Genomic DNA, 13,556 nt, shown 5'->3' with positions numbered 1-13,556 from the left:
AAGTTAGACCAGTTCTGCAGAGGGTGGCAGGTGGGGTTTATGCTAAAACAGGCGTTCAAAAATACTTCTTCCAGGCTATTTCCACGTACGAATAACGAGCCCCACACAAACGCCCAACAAATCTGTGCTCCAAGTTTGGTGTTTATGCATGGGAGGAACTCCACTTAATGAAGAACAGATTTGTGGGTATTTATCTGACTTCAAATTGTTTGACAACAATTCGATGGTGATCAGCATACCAATGTGGGGAGACAGCTGTGTGGTGTCCCCCTGTATCCTTTGCAGCTTCTTGTCCTGGTGTCTGCATCCACGGCTGAGTAACTACACTGGGATGTTCTGTTTTGTGTCATTTGTGGCATAATGGGTACTGATATAAATACAAACAAACAAGAATATAATGTATTTTGCTAAAATAAATTTATTTTTTTGCTTTTGCCTTTTTGATCCTCCATTAATACATGTTGTCTTGCTTCTTGCTCTGACATTGTGCAACTGATTCTCATTGTCTCTCCTACTAACAAATATTAAAAGAATAAATATGCATCACACGTTTTCATCATGATAAAATAGTTCGAAATGTGCCACAACTTTGTGAGAACAGTTTGTGTTACCTCTGTGGTATGGTGAGTAATGTATTTGCTTACTTAGAGTCCTGTTTGATAACCTGTGAAGCTACCTCCAACTTCATTGAAATAGGGGTGCGTTTTTATTCCCTACAATCTGTAGGAAATGGTTGAGATGCCAGCATGGCTAATGAAGGTCTGACACGTCCTCCTTATTTTTGATTAATACCTTCCTCTAAAAGTAGTTGCATTGAATGTGACCTTACAATTTAACTTCAAAAAGTTTGCGTGATGTTCACCAACTGGTTTAATGTACTAAAATAGCAATTGCTGTTTATTTTTAAGCTTGAGGAAAAAGTGGGTTTTTTTTAATGATTAAATTTACAATGCAAAAAAAAAAAAGTTCCCTACCAGGCTTTAAGTAGGTCAGGATCTCTGCCACCTTTAAAAAGGAAATTACAATCTGACCTGCTCAATGGCCAGTGTGGGATGGGGGGAGGAGGTTTTGGTGTGTTTTTTCCTCTTTTTTTTTTTTTTTTTGTGTTAATAAGTGAAAACATACTTATTTTTGAGATTGTTTCACTGGCCACGTGTTGTATATTGTAGGGTATTTCAAGACATCCCTGAATTATTTATCATGCTGTGTCCCACCAAGAATGTAATCTTAAGGTCTCCACTGTTTATGAAGCACAGTCTATATTTTATCTCATGCTGAGAAAGGATGTGATAATGGTTGTTTAGGGATTATGTGAAAATGGAGTGAGGAATGACCCTCAAAAATTGGTAGGAAGTAGGAGACTCCCAAATGAGACTAGGGAAGCGGAGAAGCTGTTTGAATTGCTACTGTTGGGATTTTCTAATTAATATCTCCTTTGCACTTATACTGGTGAAAACGAAGATTGGCAAGATAAGCTTTTTCAAGAAAACACAATAAAATCTGTTGGGTTGCAGTAACTAAAACTAAACCTGTAACTCTAGTAACTTGCCTTTATTAGTGCTGCAGTGTCAGAGACTGCAGCCACAGAGCACGATAAGGTGCTTGTGATGCTAAAGATCATTAGTGGATCAAAAGTGCCGGCTCTGGGAAGTGATATGACACAAATGAGCTTTAGGCACAAGGCTAGCACAGACTCTCCTAAATAAGCGATCTATTGCAACAAGAGATGCCTTACTCAGTTTTGGGTTCATTCTTTACATCTCCTTTAGTTGTTTTAAGTTACAAAATGAGTAGATTTGTCAAAACCTTAGTGCTGGGTTGCAGAGCTCTGTGTGGTCCGTGGCACGTTCGGGGCAGATGTTCTGCAGGTGTCTCTGGACAGTAGCGCATGGCTCTGTAGAAGGGCAGGGAATGACCCTGGTGGTCCCTTGCACCCCTGTTTCTGTGTGTGATTATGCTGAAGTAAACTTGTTCAGCGAGCCCTGAATGGTTTGTTAGATTTTTTTTTTTTTTTAATTATACATATCTTGCATGTTGAAGATATATATTTTTAATATTTTTTCCTATGTTTTGAAAAACAGAAATACACCAACTTTCACTCTTTGCAAGTGGATGTTTCTTTTTTTAAAATGCCAGTCTTTTTGCCCAGGCTTATTTCTTTAAGATTAAGTCTGCATTTGGATGAAAGATGGCAATAAAATGTTATTGAGTTGGGTGTTTTGTTTTTTTTCTTTCTTCTGATGAGATTTTCTGCAACTTGATGTTAATAATTTAGACTCTGCTCTGTAAGGTGTTTAAGGACTGCATAGAGATCATTCTTCCTTCTCTGACATCCAGCTATTCAAATTGTAATAGTAAAGGCAACAGAGATTTAGCAAGTCATTCTAAATGGTTCTTTAGGGCAGGAAATAAAGAATGCCCCAATCAATTGAAATTCCAGTAGGGAATTGGGATATGATGTAAAATTACCTACACTAGTCTGGGAAACCAGAGTGCTCTCAACAGCAAAAGTATTACTGAGTCCTTAGTATTCAAAGGCTACTGGTGCTTTTGGTCTGTCTCACTGAAAAGGCAGCACTCTTGGGAAGCAGTTTGTTCCCTAAGGCCGTATCAGACTGATGAAGAGGCGGGAATGGAGATTAGTTGAGTCATGTCCACCACCTTTTGCTGCACAGCAGTCGTTCATCTAAACTTGTTTTACTTGTGAGCTAAGGCATGGCGTAGTGCAAGGTGTACAGAAGTACACATCAGCGAATATGTACTTGCTACCAGAAGATTTTTTTTTACATAGTAGTAGAATATAAATCCATATTAAATTACATGTACTATCTGAAGTAAGACAAGCTGAGAATGCTTACTCTGTAGTTTTCTTCTGTGCTATTGTATCAGCTATTAAAGAAAGACAAGCAGAATGGTATAATCTTACCTTCTCTCTTTTTCCACAAGGTGAAAAATATCGATCCAAATGAATCAAGTTTTGAACTCTGAGACATATACACATTATGATTTATGCCAGAGATGATAAATTAATTGGTTATTGATAAAATAATACCAATCTGTGTAATTTATGAAAGACTGCTTTAGACTGATGGTTAGGAGTTACTTCTGTTAATGAGCAGAAGAAGCAGATGCCAGAACATCTGTGCCAAGCATGTCATCCTTTAAAAAAAATTTTCAGTATTCAAAGATGCATGTAATATTTCAGTATCTTCACCAAAATGAGCTTTTCTCTCTCCTTTTTTATTTTTCTTGCCGAGTTGTTGTCTCGGGGTTTCAGAATTTAGAGCACGTAGCTAGGACCACAGATAGGACTGGAGGCACCTTCTTGGTTATCAAATCTAGTTACCTGTTGAAGACAATCAGGTCATCAAATCCTCCTCGTGAGCTTATAAAACTTAATTTTGAAACTAATTTTTGCCCTGTTACTTCTATCGGATGTGGTTCCAGACTCTCACTATTGTGGCTGGTAAAAACTACAGTTTCCAGTATAAATTTTTACTCTACTGGTTGGACCTGTTTGTTTTAGTTTAAGTAGCTTTTTCTCCTCTGATAAGCCAATCTTCCCAATCTTGTGATCATCCTAGTTGCCCTTTTCTGCATTTATTTGGTGAGCTCATCTGTTTTGAGTGTGACCGACCAGAACTGTGCATGTCATTGCAGGTGAAGTCTCCTCACATCCTGCTGGTGAGTCTGTCTTTCTGACAGTAGCAGCTCTTCTGATGCATCCTTGAGTTGCATGTGCCTTTTCATGGCTGCATCACGTTGCAGAGGGACGATGAGCTACTATTTAATTGGTATATGGGTGCCTCTTCCTCTCCTTGGTGCTCTTCAAATGATGAGCTCCCAGTGACTTTGTGACTTGTTTCAAGTGCATGAATTTGTTTTGTTCAGTTGTGTTGCCTTCTGTTTCTATTGTGGAAGGACTTGCCTGTAAAGTAATCTTGTATGCTTTGTTTAAAATATTCTGAAATCGTGTGTTGTGCTTTTTGGCTCCTTTATTTTTAGCTATTCTGAAAAATACTACTTCTCTTCTGTCTGTTACCCCACCTGTTCTTGTATTGCTGGTGCTGTAACTGTGCTTTGACTCACCTTTCTAGAGGTGTGTTGATTAAGCAGCTTAGAATGCATTGAAATAATGACAGACACTTTTTGGGTCATGTTCTCTCTCCTTATACTTTTGGATCAAGCAAAAATAGCTGGTATGCCATAAAAGCTTTGTAAGAGGGAAGGGAAGGACAAATTTTAATAAACAGCACTGGGTGCTGTTGAATTCAGAGCTTGGGAAGGGAGGAACAGCTTTTTATGCTCTCCCACACAGTGGCTATCCCTGGTAACTTAGTTCTAGGGTCTTGTTCAGACTGAAAGGACATTTCTGGGGGTCCCTGGCCATGCTGGGCATCTCCACAGGTTTCATTTACTGTGGTTACTTCCATCAACACTGGTGGGGAGCCCTCTTCCAGGGAAGTTTTTCTCCTAGAGTTGAGTTGTCTTGCCTCAGATGTTATTACGCAGTTTGTAAAGAGTGTGCTGAGTGCTGGGGAGGGTCTTCTATGGCCAGAGCTTTTGAGGATATGATCCTACATCAGCCTAAGCTGTTCAGAGGTTGCCTGCTGTGGTGCTGTCCTCTTCCCTTGCAGCTGGGCTGCAAAGCACTGGTGCTGGTGCTCATGTCACAGGCATGTCTGCAGTTGGGGTATCTACCTTTGGCAAAACCCTCTCAGTGTCAATACATGGGTGGAAGCTGCCTGAATGGGAGCATTGTTTGTGGGATGCCCTAACCTGTCTGAAGTCTGCAGGAAGTTTGGCTGCTGGCTGAACTTGTTGGGACCTGGAGTTCACTTGAGGGTTCTCCTAGTTCCGCTTCGAGAGCAGATCTGCAAAGCTGTGTAGGTATGTAGTCGTGTTCACAAAAGTGCCTACCCATGCTGCTGGGCACCTAGCTGCATTGTCCAGTACTAAACACAGTCCCTGTTCTCTTCATGCTTCAGCTTCCCTGATGAATGAGTCCTAAACATGTCTGGCTTTCAAGCCTTTCATGATAGTGGTGTGATATGCTTGCTTTGCCTGGCATTTTATATTTGACAACATCCTGCTTCAGCTTTCTCACCCTGGTTGCTCATTCCTACCTTCACTTTGCCTGTTGCTATGTGCTGGTACAAGCACTTGTGGACTATGTGGTGAACCAAATGGGAGAGTTCATCTGGCTGAAAAATAACCCAGCAAATGACCGTGTGGCTGCACAGATGTTTGTTTCTGGCCTGCCAGAGAGGACAGCAGGGGAAGGACAGTGTACGTCAGCGTGAAGGCAGATTACAGTGGCTTCTTTGGCATTGATGCTGACTTAACAGGTAGAAATACAATTTTGGTGTTCCTAGGCTGCATATATAAATGAAAGGTTGTTAGGACTTTTGCTACTCATGAGAATGAGAGTTGGTGTCCTAACCTTTGCGTTTGGTCACTCATTTCTGACAAATTACATAAAAGGAAACAGTTGGTTTCCATGTATCGTAAAACAAGATTTATGCAGGAGCTCCCAAGTAAAGTTTTGTCATGGCAGATTGTTCTTTCAGTCTTTCCAAACCAAGCAAGCTTCATGGTAGAGAGGACAGTTCTTTGTTACACATTGCTTTTTGAGCACTGACAGTGTTTTCAGAGCTGTCCAGAACATGGATGATACAGTTATTGCTCCAACAGGCTGTTTTTTTCAGTTGTTTTTAAGTGTGTGTACATAACCCACGCTGTCTCTCTGTATTTGAATAGCTTAAGGAAACAGGACTGTGTACTTTTTATGCTTTGAGTGAAATACAACCCTACGCTCTTGGCAGAAGTTTGTCTTGGTTCCTCCCAAAAGCTGGGAGAGATGAGCCAACATATGCAGATCATTCAACAGGTATGTTTGCAAGAGAATGGTAAAGATTTAAAACTCTCTCAAAAATCAAAACATTTGTACGTTTTCCATTGAGACCCCAAACCACTGTTGTTTTTATGTAAAACCTTGGTCATATGCCTGGTTCTCTTACAGATGTGTGTCTTTATCAACTTTATCTTCTTACTTTCTGAGATTAGACGTGAAATATGGGAGTGTCTTGTGACAAGCCCTCAGTAGTGTGGTCAGGATATCCCATCATGCCACAAATACCTTTTAAAGTTTTTTCCCTTTTATCGTATAGCCATATTTCCTCGTCTTGCTTCCACATGCCGTTGTTGCACTGTGAAATGTGTTGAAAGTACAGAACAGAAGGTAGCAGCCTTGTTTTGGATCAAGTAAAAGATTTGTCGTGACTATTTTGGGTCCCCAAAGTGTTTATTTTCTGTTGTCTGTGTTCTAGTTTTTTTTTCCAGTGTGATTTCTGGCGTATGCAGGTGTTTTGTAAGACTGAGTAAGTGAATGCTCAAAATACTTGAGTTAGTAAGACCTGCCAGCTCTGGGGGCAGTTCAACCCACACCATGGTGTAGGACTTCCTTACAAGCTAACAAATGGATACGGAAGGAGAAGGGAGCAACGTGTCTTGTATGGAGTTCGGAGTGAGATCTTAAACTTGTTAATGATAAGTATGTTTGGTTTGTGAGACAATGGGCAATGTTGCGCTGGATCACATCTAAAAAAGTGCAGTTTCTGCATTTTAGGCAGACACGGAAAATTTCGTAATTGTGTTTTAAGTTCAGGTGTGCTGTGGGCAGCTGCTAATCCCAATAGCTACCCAATTTGATGTTTGTTGAGAACCTTGAAAACTTGCAAAGGTTCTTATTCAAAGAGAATAAAGCATAATAAAAGGGTTATTGATATAGTTGAATTATTATTTTAGTGCATGTGTTTGCCCAGTGGACTGTAATGGATTTGAAGTAGTTGTTCTGGTACATTGGGTAAATTCGTGGTCGATTTTGGTATGCCTAGTCATTGTGAAAACACTTATTTCTCAATGCCACACAGCTGCTCTTGAAGTGTCAAGAATTGGCCTGTCAAGTATTGGCCTGTTTTTTGACCAAATTGACATAATTGTGCTGTAAGACATGTTTTTTATGATTGTGTGCTTAATTGACTAGGCAGCAGTATCTCATAAAGAACCACTTTTATTTAAATACCTATAGAAATATTTTCTCTATACGATCCAGAGTTAATACCATAAAAGGTTCTTCTCTAATTTTTTTTTCTAGGGAAAAAGAAAAGGCTTATCTGTACTGGATAAATGTGAGTTAAGTTTCAGCTTGCTGCAAACTCTCTTGTCAGGTCCAAGCCACTTGAAATGGTTTTGTAATGGAGATGTTGAAACACAATGGGTGGTGGAAATGTTTCTGTTTATTATTAATTGACTCAGTATGTCTTTTTTTTGGTTAAAATGCCAGTCATTCAAGGCTGTAGTTCAACCACTACCTGGTCTGCTTTTCTTCTGGTGAGTGCAGTTGAGATGAACTGGTCTGTATATCAGACTACGTATATGGGTGTTTGGAAAGTAGGGTTAACTGTGGCTGAGAGTCTCCTAAATTTCTGAGATGTCTGGGCTCATTTAACCTCCTCCTTCCTGCAATATGGAGCAGATCTTGTCATGAGAGCTCTCATGGGTAGACAACAAAAATGAAACAAAAGTGTGTGCATGCATCCTTTTCCCAAAAGATATAAATAGTCTAAAAGAAGCATTGTATGCTCAGCAGCTTGGCAGATGATGCTGAGAATTGACATAATACAGATAGAGACAGAGTACCGGAGTCTTTCTTGGTTTTGCTTTGTCGTTTAAAGGAGGGGTTAAGATCAGCTCTCTAGATACAGCTCTCTAGATCAGCTCTCTAGATACAGCTCTCTAGATACTCAGTCTCGATACTTTTGAAAAAAAATTAAATGTTAGCAAAGTAATCTCTGAGATTTTGTCTTGCAGTGCATGTTACTGTGGGCTGAACAGAGGGGAGCTGCAGACAACTGAGAAAGCTTATCAACAGTGTTTAAAAACAAAAATTCTCATCTGTTGATTGATAGAGTTGTGATTTCTGCCTGAAACCCGAGATGTGTCTTATTGCCATAACGAGCTGTAATCTCTACATGGCGCGTGGGCTGCTTGTGAGACCTGTTTGTTTACTGGTTAAAGACAGACCCATCGTGGGTTTTTCGGCCAAATAAGGTTTTGAGAGCATTCTGAAGTTGTCTCCTTACAAGGTGAGAACAGCAAAATCCGCATTGGTAGGACTTCACAGAATCTGAACAGAGGAAGAGGGAAAGAGTAATTGGTATCTTCTTCTCCCAACTCCCTCTTGTATTTGGCAGACAGGGAAGAGAGGGCCCAAAACACGTAGGCAGCTCTTCTGCAAGTATTTGAATAAGGATTTCTGAATTCCTGAAGCTGAGGTGTGAAAAGGAAAAGGCTTATTTTTGTCCCCAACTCCCTTCTCATCTGGGAGCTACTGATCCCATAAGCTGCTTTATTCCAAGGCTTTATTCCAAGGCTCTTGGAAGTGTTTGGTGTCACTGCAGTCACACTTCTTTCTCTTTCCTCTGCTTTTGATTCCTAACCTGTAACATGGGAAAAAAATTTCTTTTGCTCCGATCCCTTAGCTTTTTGCATCACAGAGGTCATCATTGCTGCAGACTCTGCGGAGAACCTGCCTTCTAGGCTGGGCCTATTAGTCCACCAGCCTAGAAAATAAACCTGCAATGGCCAACTGCAAATAGTAGATGAACTCTTGGCTATGTAGCAGAAGCCACTGTGGGTTATGAGGACTTGCTAAATGTACTGAAGGTTGCAAAATAAACAGGCTTGACAGCTGTGCGCTCCAAATTGGGCTGCTCTCGTCTCAGTTCAAGAATCTCTGTGCAAGAACACAAAATTGTCTAACCCAAGCTAAGCAAAAAGCCTGTGAATGTTTCTAGAAGCATCTTTCATTTAAAAATCTAGATGTCTGTCTTAAGGTTTCTCATGTGTGTGTTTCTTCCATTGGTTTTTAATGTTCCCTTGCCATAAATCAAGAGTCATTCCATTTCTGTAAGTAAATTTCCCTCTGACATCAGAATTGAGGAACAAGTGAAAACACATCTCTCTTGCTGATTCTTTCCATTCCGTTTGTTTGTGGTTCAGTCTTGGCTATATGTTGAAGGCTGTGTTGTTATTTTTTGATCTAAACTGTTTTTTCCATAGTAGAGAGGATCATTTGTTTTGCGTGTTACTTTAAATAACAGAAACATCTTGATTATAAAAGCTGAAGAAGAGGGGCTTAGAGATTCTAAATATTTGATACTGTTTAATAAGTATATCTACTAAAAATAGCCTTTGTGAAGAAGGGTAGTAACTCATTCTGTAATATTCCTGGTCAACAGCAAAAGCCATAAAGATTTTTTTTTTCCTGAAATGATTAATGGCTGCGTATCTGAAGTCCTGCACATTTTTGCTCTGCTCAGCAGAATCTAAAATTTTAAAAGGAAGAATATCTTGTACTCCTGCTTATGAAAATAGCTCTTCCTTTATTCTGTTTTGTTTGCTCTCTTGCCAGCCAAGCTAGAAAGGTAAGCAGCACCATCAAGCTATGCTAATGTTGTGAGCCGTTTTCATCTGTTTGGTGTCCAAGAGGCTTGATTCCTTATCTGCCATCATCCCTCCATGAAGTGTATGTGTGCATGTGTGGGGAATGCAGGATTGGGCACAAATCTTGTGCCCTTTGAAGACACTTTGTCCAAAACAAACACTCAGTTCCAGTAAGTGTAGTTGAGTTGATAAATACCGAACAGTTTTCTGGAGAGGAACCTCTGCTTGTTTTCTGCAATGTACCAAAAGCGTTTTTAGTACGATCCTGATCCTGAAGTCCTTGAACACTGACATGAGGGCATGTAGTGCTATTTGTGCATTGATGGTGCCAAGCCGTCTAGGTGCTTTATTATTTGCTTTCCTCAAAAATGTGGTGTCGTTCTAGACTGCTTAGAGTCTGAGCCATTTGTTTAATATTTCATGGGGATGAAAGAGAAGAACAAGACAGATCAAACCAGTGTCTATGGAAATGAAAATGAGCATGCTGATGTTTATTATCCTGGTGTGGATGACCAGGAGACTTTATTGTTCCTGGTGGTGTTGTGATTGCTTTTGTTGGTGACATTAGTAATAGTCTTCCCCTGTCATGTGCACATGTGTAACTCCCTGGGTATTTTCTATCGATATCTTCATCCACATTACCTGTTCTCAGGATACAAACTTAAATCCAAAAGGTAGTGAAAGATTTTAGTGAATGTATGAAGTAGAATACAGATCACAGAGGCCATACAACCTCAGTGTGGAGAGGAGAATCAGCAATATCACACCCTGAGTGTTTGTTTAGACCTCATGTGAAGCTGTTGTCTTCAGACATATTCAGATTTGAACAAATGTATAGACCTGATTTTTAAGCATGAACATTTGTCATTGTTAGTTTATATATGTAGCATGTGTGCATACATAATACATATATGCATATTAAAAATTGCTGATTTAAGGCTCCTAATTTAAGATATGTGGCCACCTGTTTTGGCCATGATTTGAAGGGGAGTTAAGCATTTGGGTGCTTTGCTCATTTGGGGAAAGCCATGTATGATGTGTTGGCCAATAAAAGATGCACTGAATGATGTCCTGCTTCCGTAGTCAGACTGTCCTTACGCTAAGGCAAATGGAGAAGAGTTGAACTTGCAAAGAAATGGAACGATCACCTGAATTGATGTGCCATGAGGGAGCTCTGTAATGCCAGCTGTGGTGTTGGGGTGTCCCCCTGTGCTGCCCGGGATGTCTAGCTGTTGCATGTGTTGGGTACCTTTGGTGAAGTCACATAAATTGCTGCATCTCTTAAAAAAAACAACAAAAAAGTCATGCTGTATTTTTACATTTTACAGTGTGACATAAAATTCTGTCAAGTTGTCAAGTCAGGTTTTGAAATCGTTATTTCATGATGTGAAATAATTTACTAAATCCACCTTTATTGAAATCTGCCTTCCTGGTGTTTGCATATGCTCTGACTTTAGCGGTCTGCAGCGAAACCAAAAGGAACTCGTTTGAGAGGGATTCAGGAGATGGCTTTTTTCCTTCTTCAAGAATGAGATGGAAATGTGTGACCAAACATGTTTGCCATTGCTGGGAAAGCGGCTGCGGTTTGTAGGGGCAAGAATGACAGACCTGCTAGGAAGTAAGCTTGGGATCTAACTGTATATTAAATCCATCCGGAGATGGAGAGGAGACAGGATTTGGACAGAGTCCAGATCTGCCCTTGACCCGTCCTATATAACCCCTTTTGAATTCAGAAGGAATTCTCTGTGAATAAATATAAGGGTTGGATGTGTGTGAGTGAGTGAGAAAGAATTTGATCACCTGATGTGGGATTCCCATAGTGAGGTGTTGACTCATCTTTTTTTGTATGGAAAGCTATTTTCCAGCCTTAGAAACACTGGTTCCAGTTTGGGAAGGCATTGAAGCACTTGTATGAAGTGCTTTTCCAAGGAGGGATTTTTTCCATAGTCAAGTCCTGTGTGAACTTGAAATATCTTTGATTTTGGGGGGGGAGGGGGAGTGAAGTAGTTTCAGGTGCTACTGCCTGTGCATAATATCTTGCACATGGAGACCCTGTTCTGTTGGTCCTTAGGCAATACCATGATAAAAAAACAATACAAACACCTGCACTTGGATCCACCTGCCAAGTTCTGTAGCTTTACACTCCCTTTTCTATAACTTAAAAATAGGAAAGAGGAGGCAGGTTTTTTTGCTGCACTTTGGTTGCTGTGTTGAGAGAGATGTACAAACAGCATGAGCTTGCCAAAACGAAGGAGACGGTGAAACTGTCCTTATGTACTGGGCTGTTGCATGCCCAGACAGGCTGGTGGAGGAAGGAGAAAACCCCTTCCCTGCCTTGCCTTTTCTCGTGTATTTAGTGTTCCTTCTACCATAGTAGTGAGCTAAAATATTTTCATAAAGAAGCATACTTCCTGAGTTGATGTCCCAGTAACTTCTGAATTTCAGACCTAGTGTGCTAAAAGGTTTGATCTTTCCCTTTCTAGACAAATTGTGTTTAAATGTGCTTGGTTTTCTAACTTAGAGGGATTCTGGAGCAGGAAAATGTCCAAGTAAATTCAAGGTTTGCTCTTTAATGTTGGCAGCTGCTGTGCAAGATGCATTTTGAAACTGTAGTTCTGCTTGTGTTAACAAAAAAAAAATTGCTCTATTTTTTTTTTTTTAAATTGTAAGATACAATTGCATTTGTTTTGCACTTTCTAATCTTGAAAACAGAAGCTGGGTAAAACTGGTTGGCTCTAGCCAGCTCTGCCTCTGTAAGTACTGGAACCAGTTCAGTTGGGGGTAGGTCAGCAGGGTGAAAGTTTTGTTTAAGATCCTTCGCAACCATGTCAGTATTGTTTCTCTTAACTTGTTTAGCTTTTGTGCTGGGTTTGTGAAGGTACAATACGGCTTAGCCCTTAATGTACAACTGTTTTGGCTTCAATATAGCAAAGCTATAAATAGACACCCCCTTGCCTCCCCAGCAGTAGGAAATGACTGCAGCAGGTGTTGTCCTCTGCTAGAAATTTGCACATTATTAGTACCCAAATACTTTTTAAAAAATTGGCTTTCTTCTTGTGTGTTCTTCCTTTATTACATGCCAACTAACTGGTCAGCAAGCATCTTGTTAAAATCTGAAATCTTCATTAAGACAAAAGAAATAAAACCAGAAAGGTATTTTTGGTTTACTTCTGTGCAGCATCTGTGTAAAGTATATTTTCTGTGCAATTTTAAAAGTATTAACGGAAGGCATGGGAAAGCTGCATAATGCTGCTCGCTGGTTAAAATGGTATTTTGATTCTTCTAGCTGTATTGGGCTGGAGTTTAGCTCAGGTTTGTTATAGCAGTTCCTCCATGGTAGTACTGGTAGATCTTTGGAAGGCTGCGGGCAAGATTTGTATCCCTGCTTGTGCTGAATAGTACCTTGCACTGTGAATGGCATCAAGAAAATAAACAGGGCTTTTTGTGCAGCAAGGTAGTGCTCAGAGTAAATAAGGATACTGCAGTCTGGTCCACGCGAAATGTGTTTGATGGTGTCAATAAACAAGCTTCCCCTTGACACAAAACCCATCATTGTGTTTGGATTAACTTTCGGTCTCAGCAAAGAGGCCGAGTTGTTTGGGCAGGGAGAAAAATGCATTTGTGCTGCTGAGATGGTTTCCTTTCAGCCATGGTGGAGAGCCCTTGCCTCCTTGCCGCTGTTGGGTGCTGAAGAACTAGTGACATCAAGGGGAGATGCGCTGTGTATTTATAGTATGGGTGCGGGGAAACAACAAAAAAGGGGGACAGTCCTGTGTTTCAGTTACTGTTTAACATGTATCTGCCTTTATACCCCCTCGTTTCTCCCACAGATGCGAGAGCTGTGTGGAACTGCTGTTTGTGAGAGGGGCTGGGAATTGCCAGGAGTGCGATACCCCCCTGCGGAAGAGTAACTTCAGGGTACAACTCTTTGAGGATCCTGCTGTCGACAAGGAAGTGGAAATTCGGAAGAAAGTGCTGAAAATGTGAGTGTCACCAGTTAAGTAACAGAAGGGGAATGTATTTCATGGGTTGCTGTTTTAAAAAATTGA

General features: G+C 40.4%; 1 protein-coding gene across 1 annotated transcript in view; it reads left to right on the top strand.

The window, feature by feature from the left end:
• Window positions 1-13,556, top strand: part of MNAT1 (MNAT1 component of CDK activating kinase) — a 128,865-nt gene that overhangs the window by 24,742 nt on the left and 90,567 nt on the right. Inside the window, exon 2 of the mRNA XM_072863896.1 lies at window positions 13,338-13,490. Within this exon, the coding sequence (XP_072719997.1) occupies window positions 13,338-13,490 (153 nt within the window). The remainder of the gene's footprint in view (window positions 1-13,337; window positions 13,491-13,556) is intronic.

Source organism: Ciconia boyciana, chromosome 6 (assembly GCF_034638445.1).
Source record: "Ciconia boyciana chromosome 6, ASM3463844v1, whole genome shotgun sequence".
In the NCBI taxonomy this organism is placed as follows: domain Eukaryota; kingdom Metazoa; phylum Chordata; class Aves; order Ciconiiformes; family Ciconiidae; genus Ciconia; species Ciconia boyciana.
The sequence above is the reverse complement of the archived record's forward strand: the minus strand, read 5'-3'. Positions and strand labels throughout refer to the sequence as shown.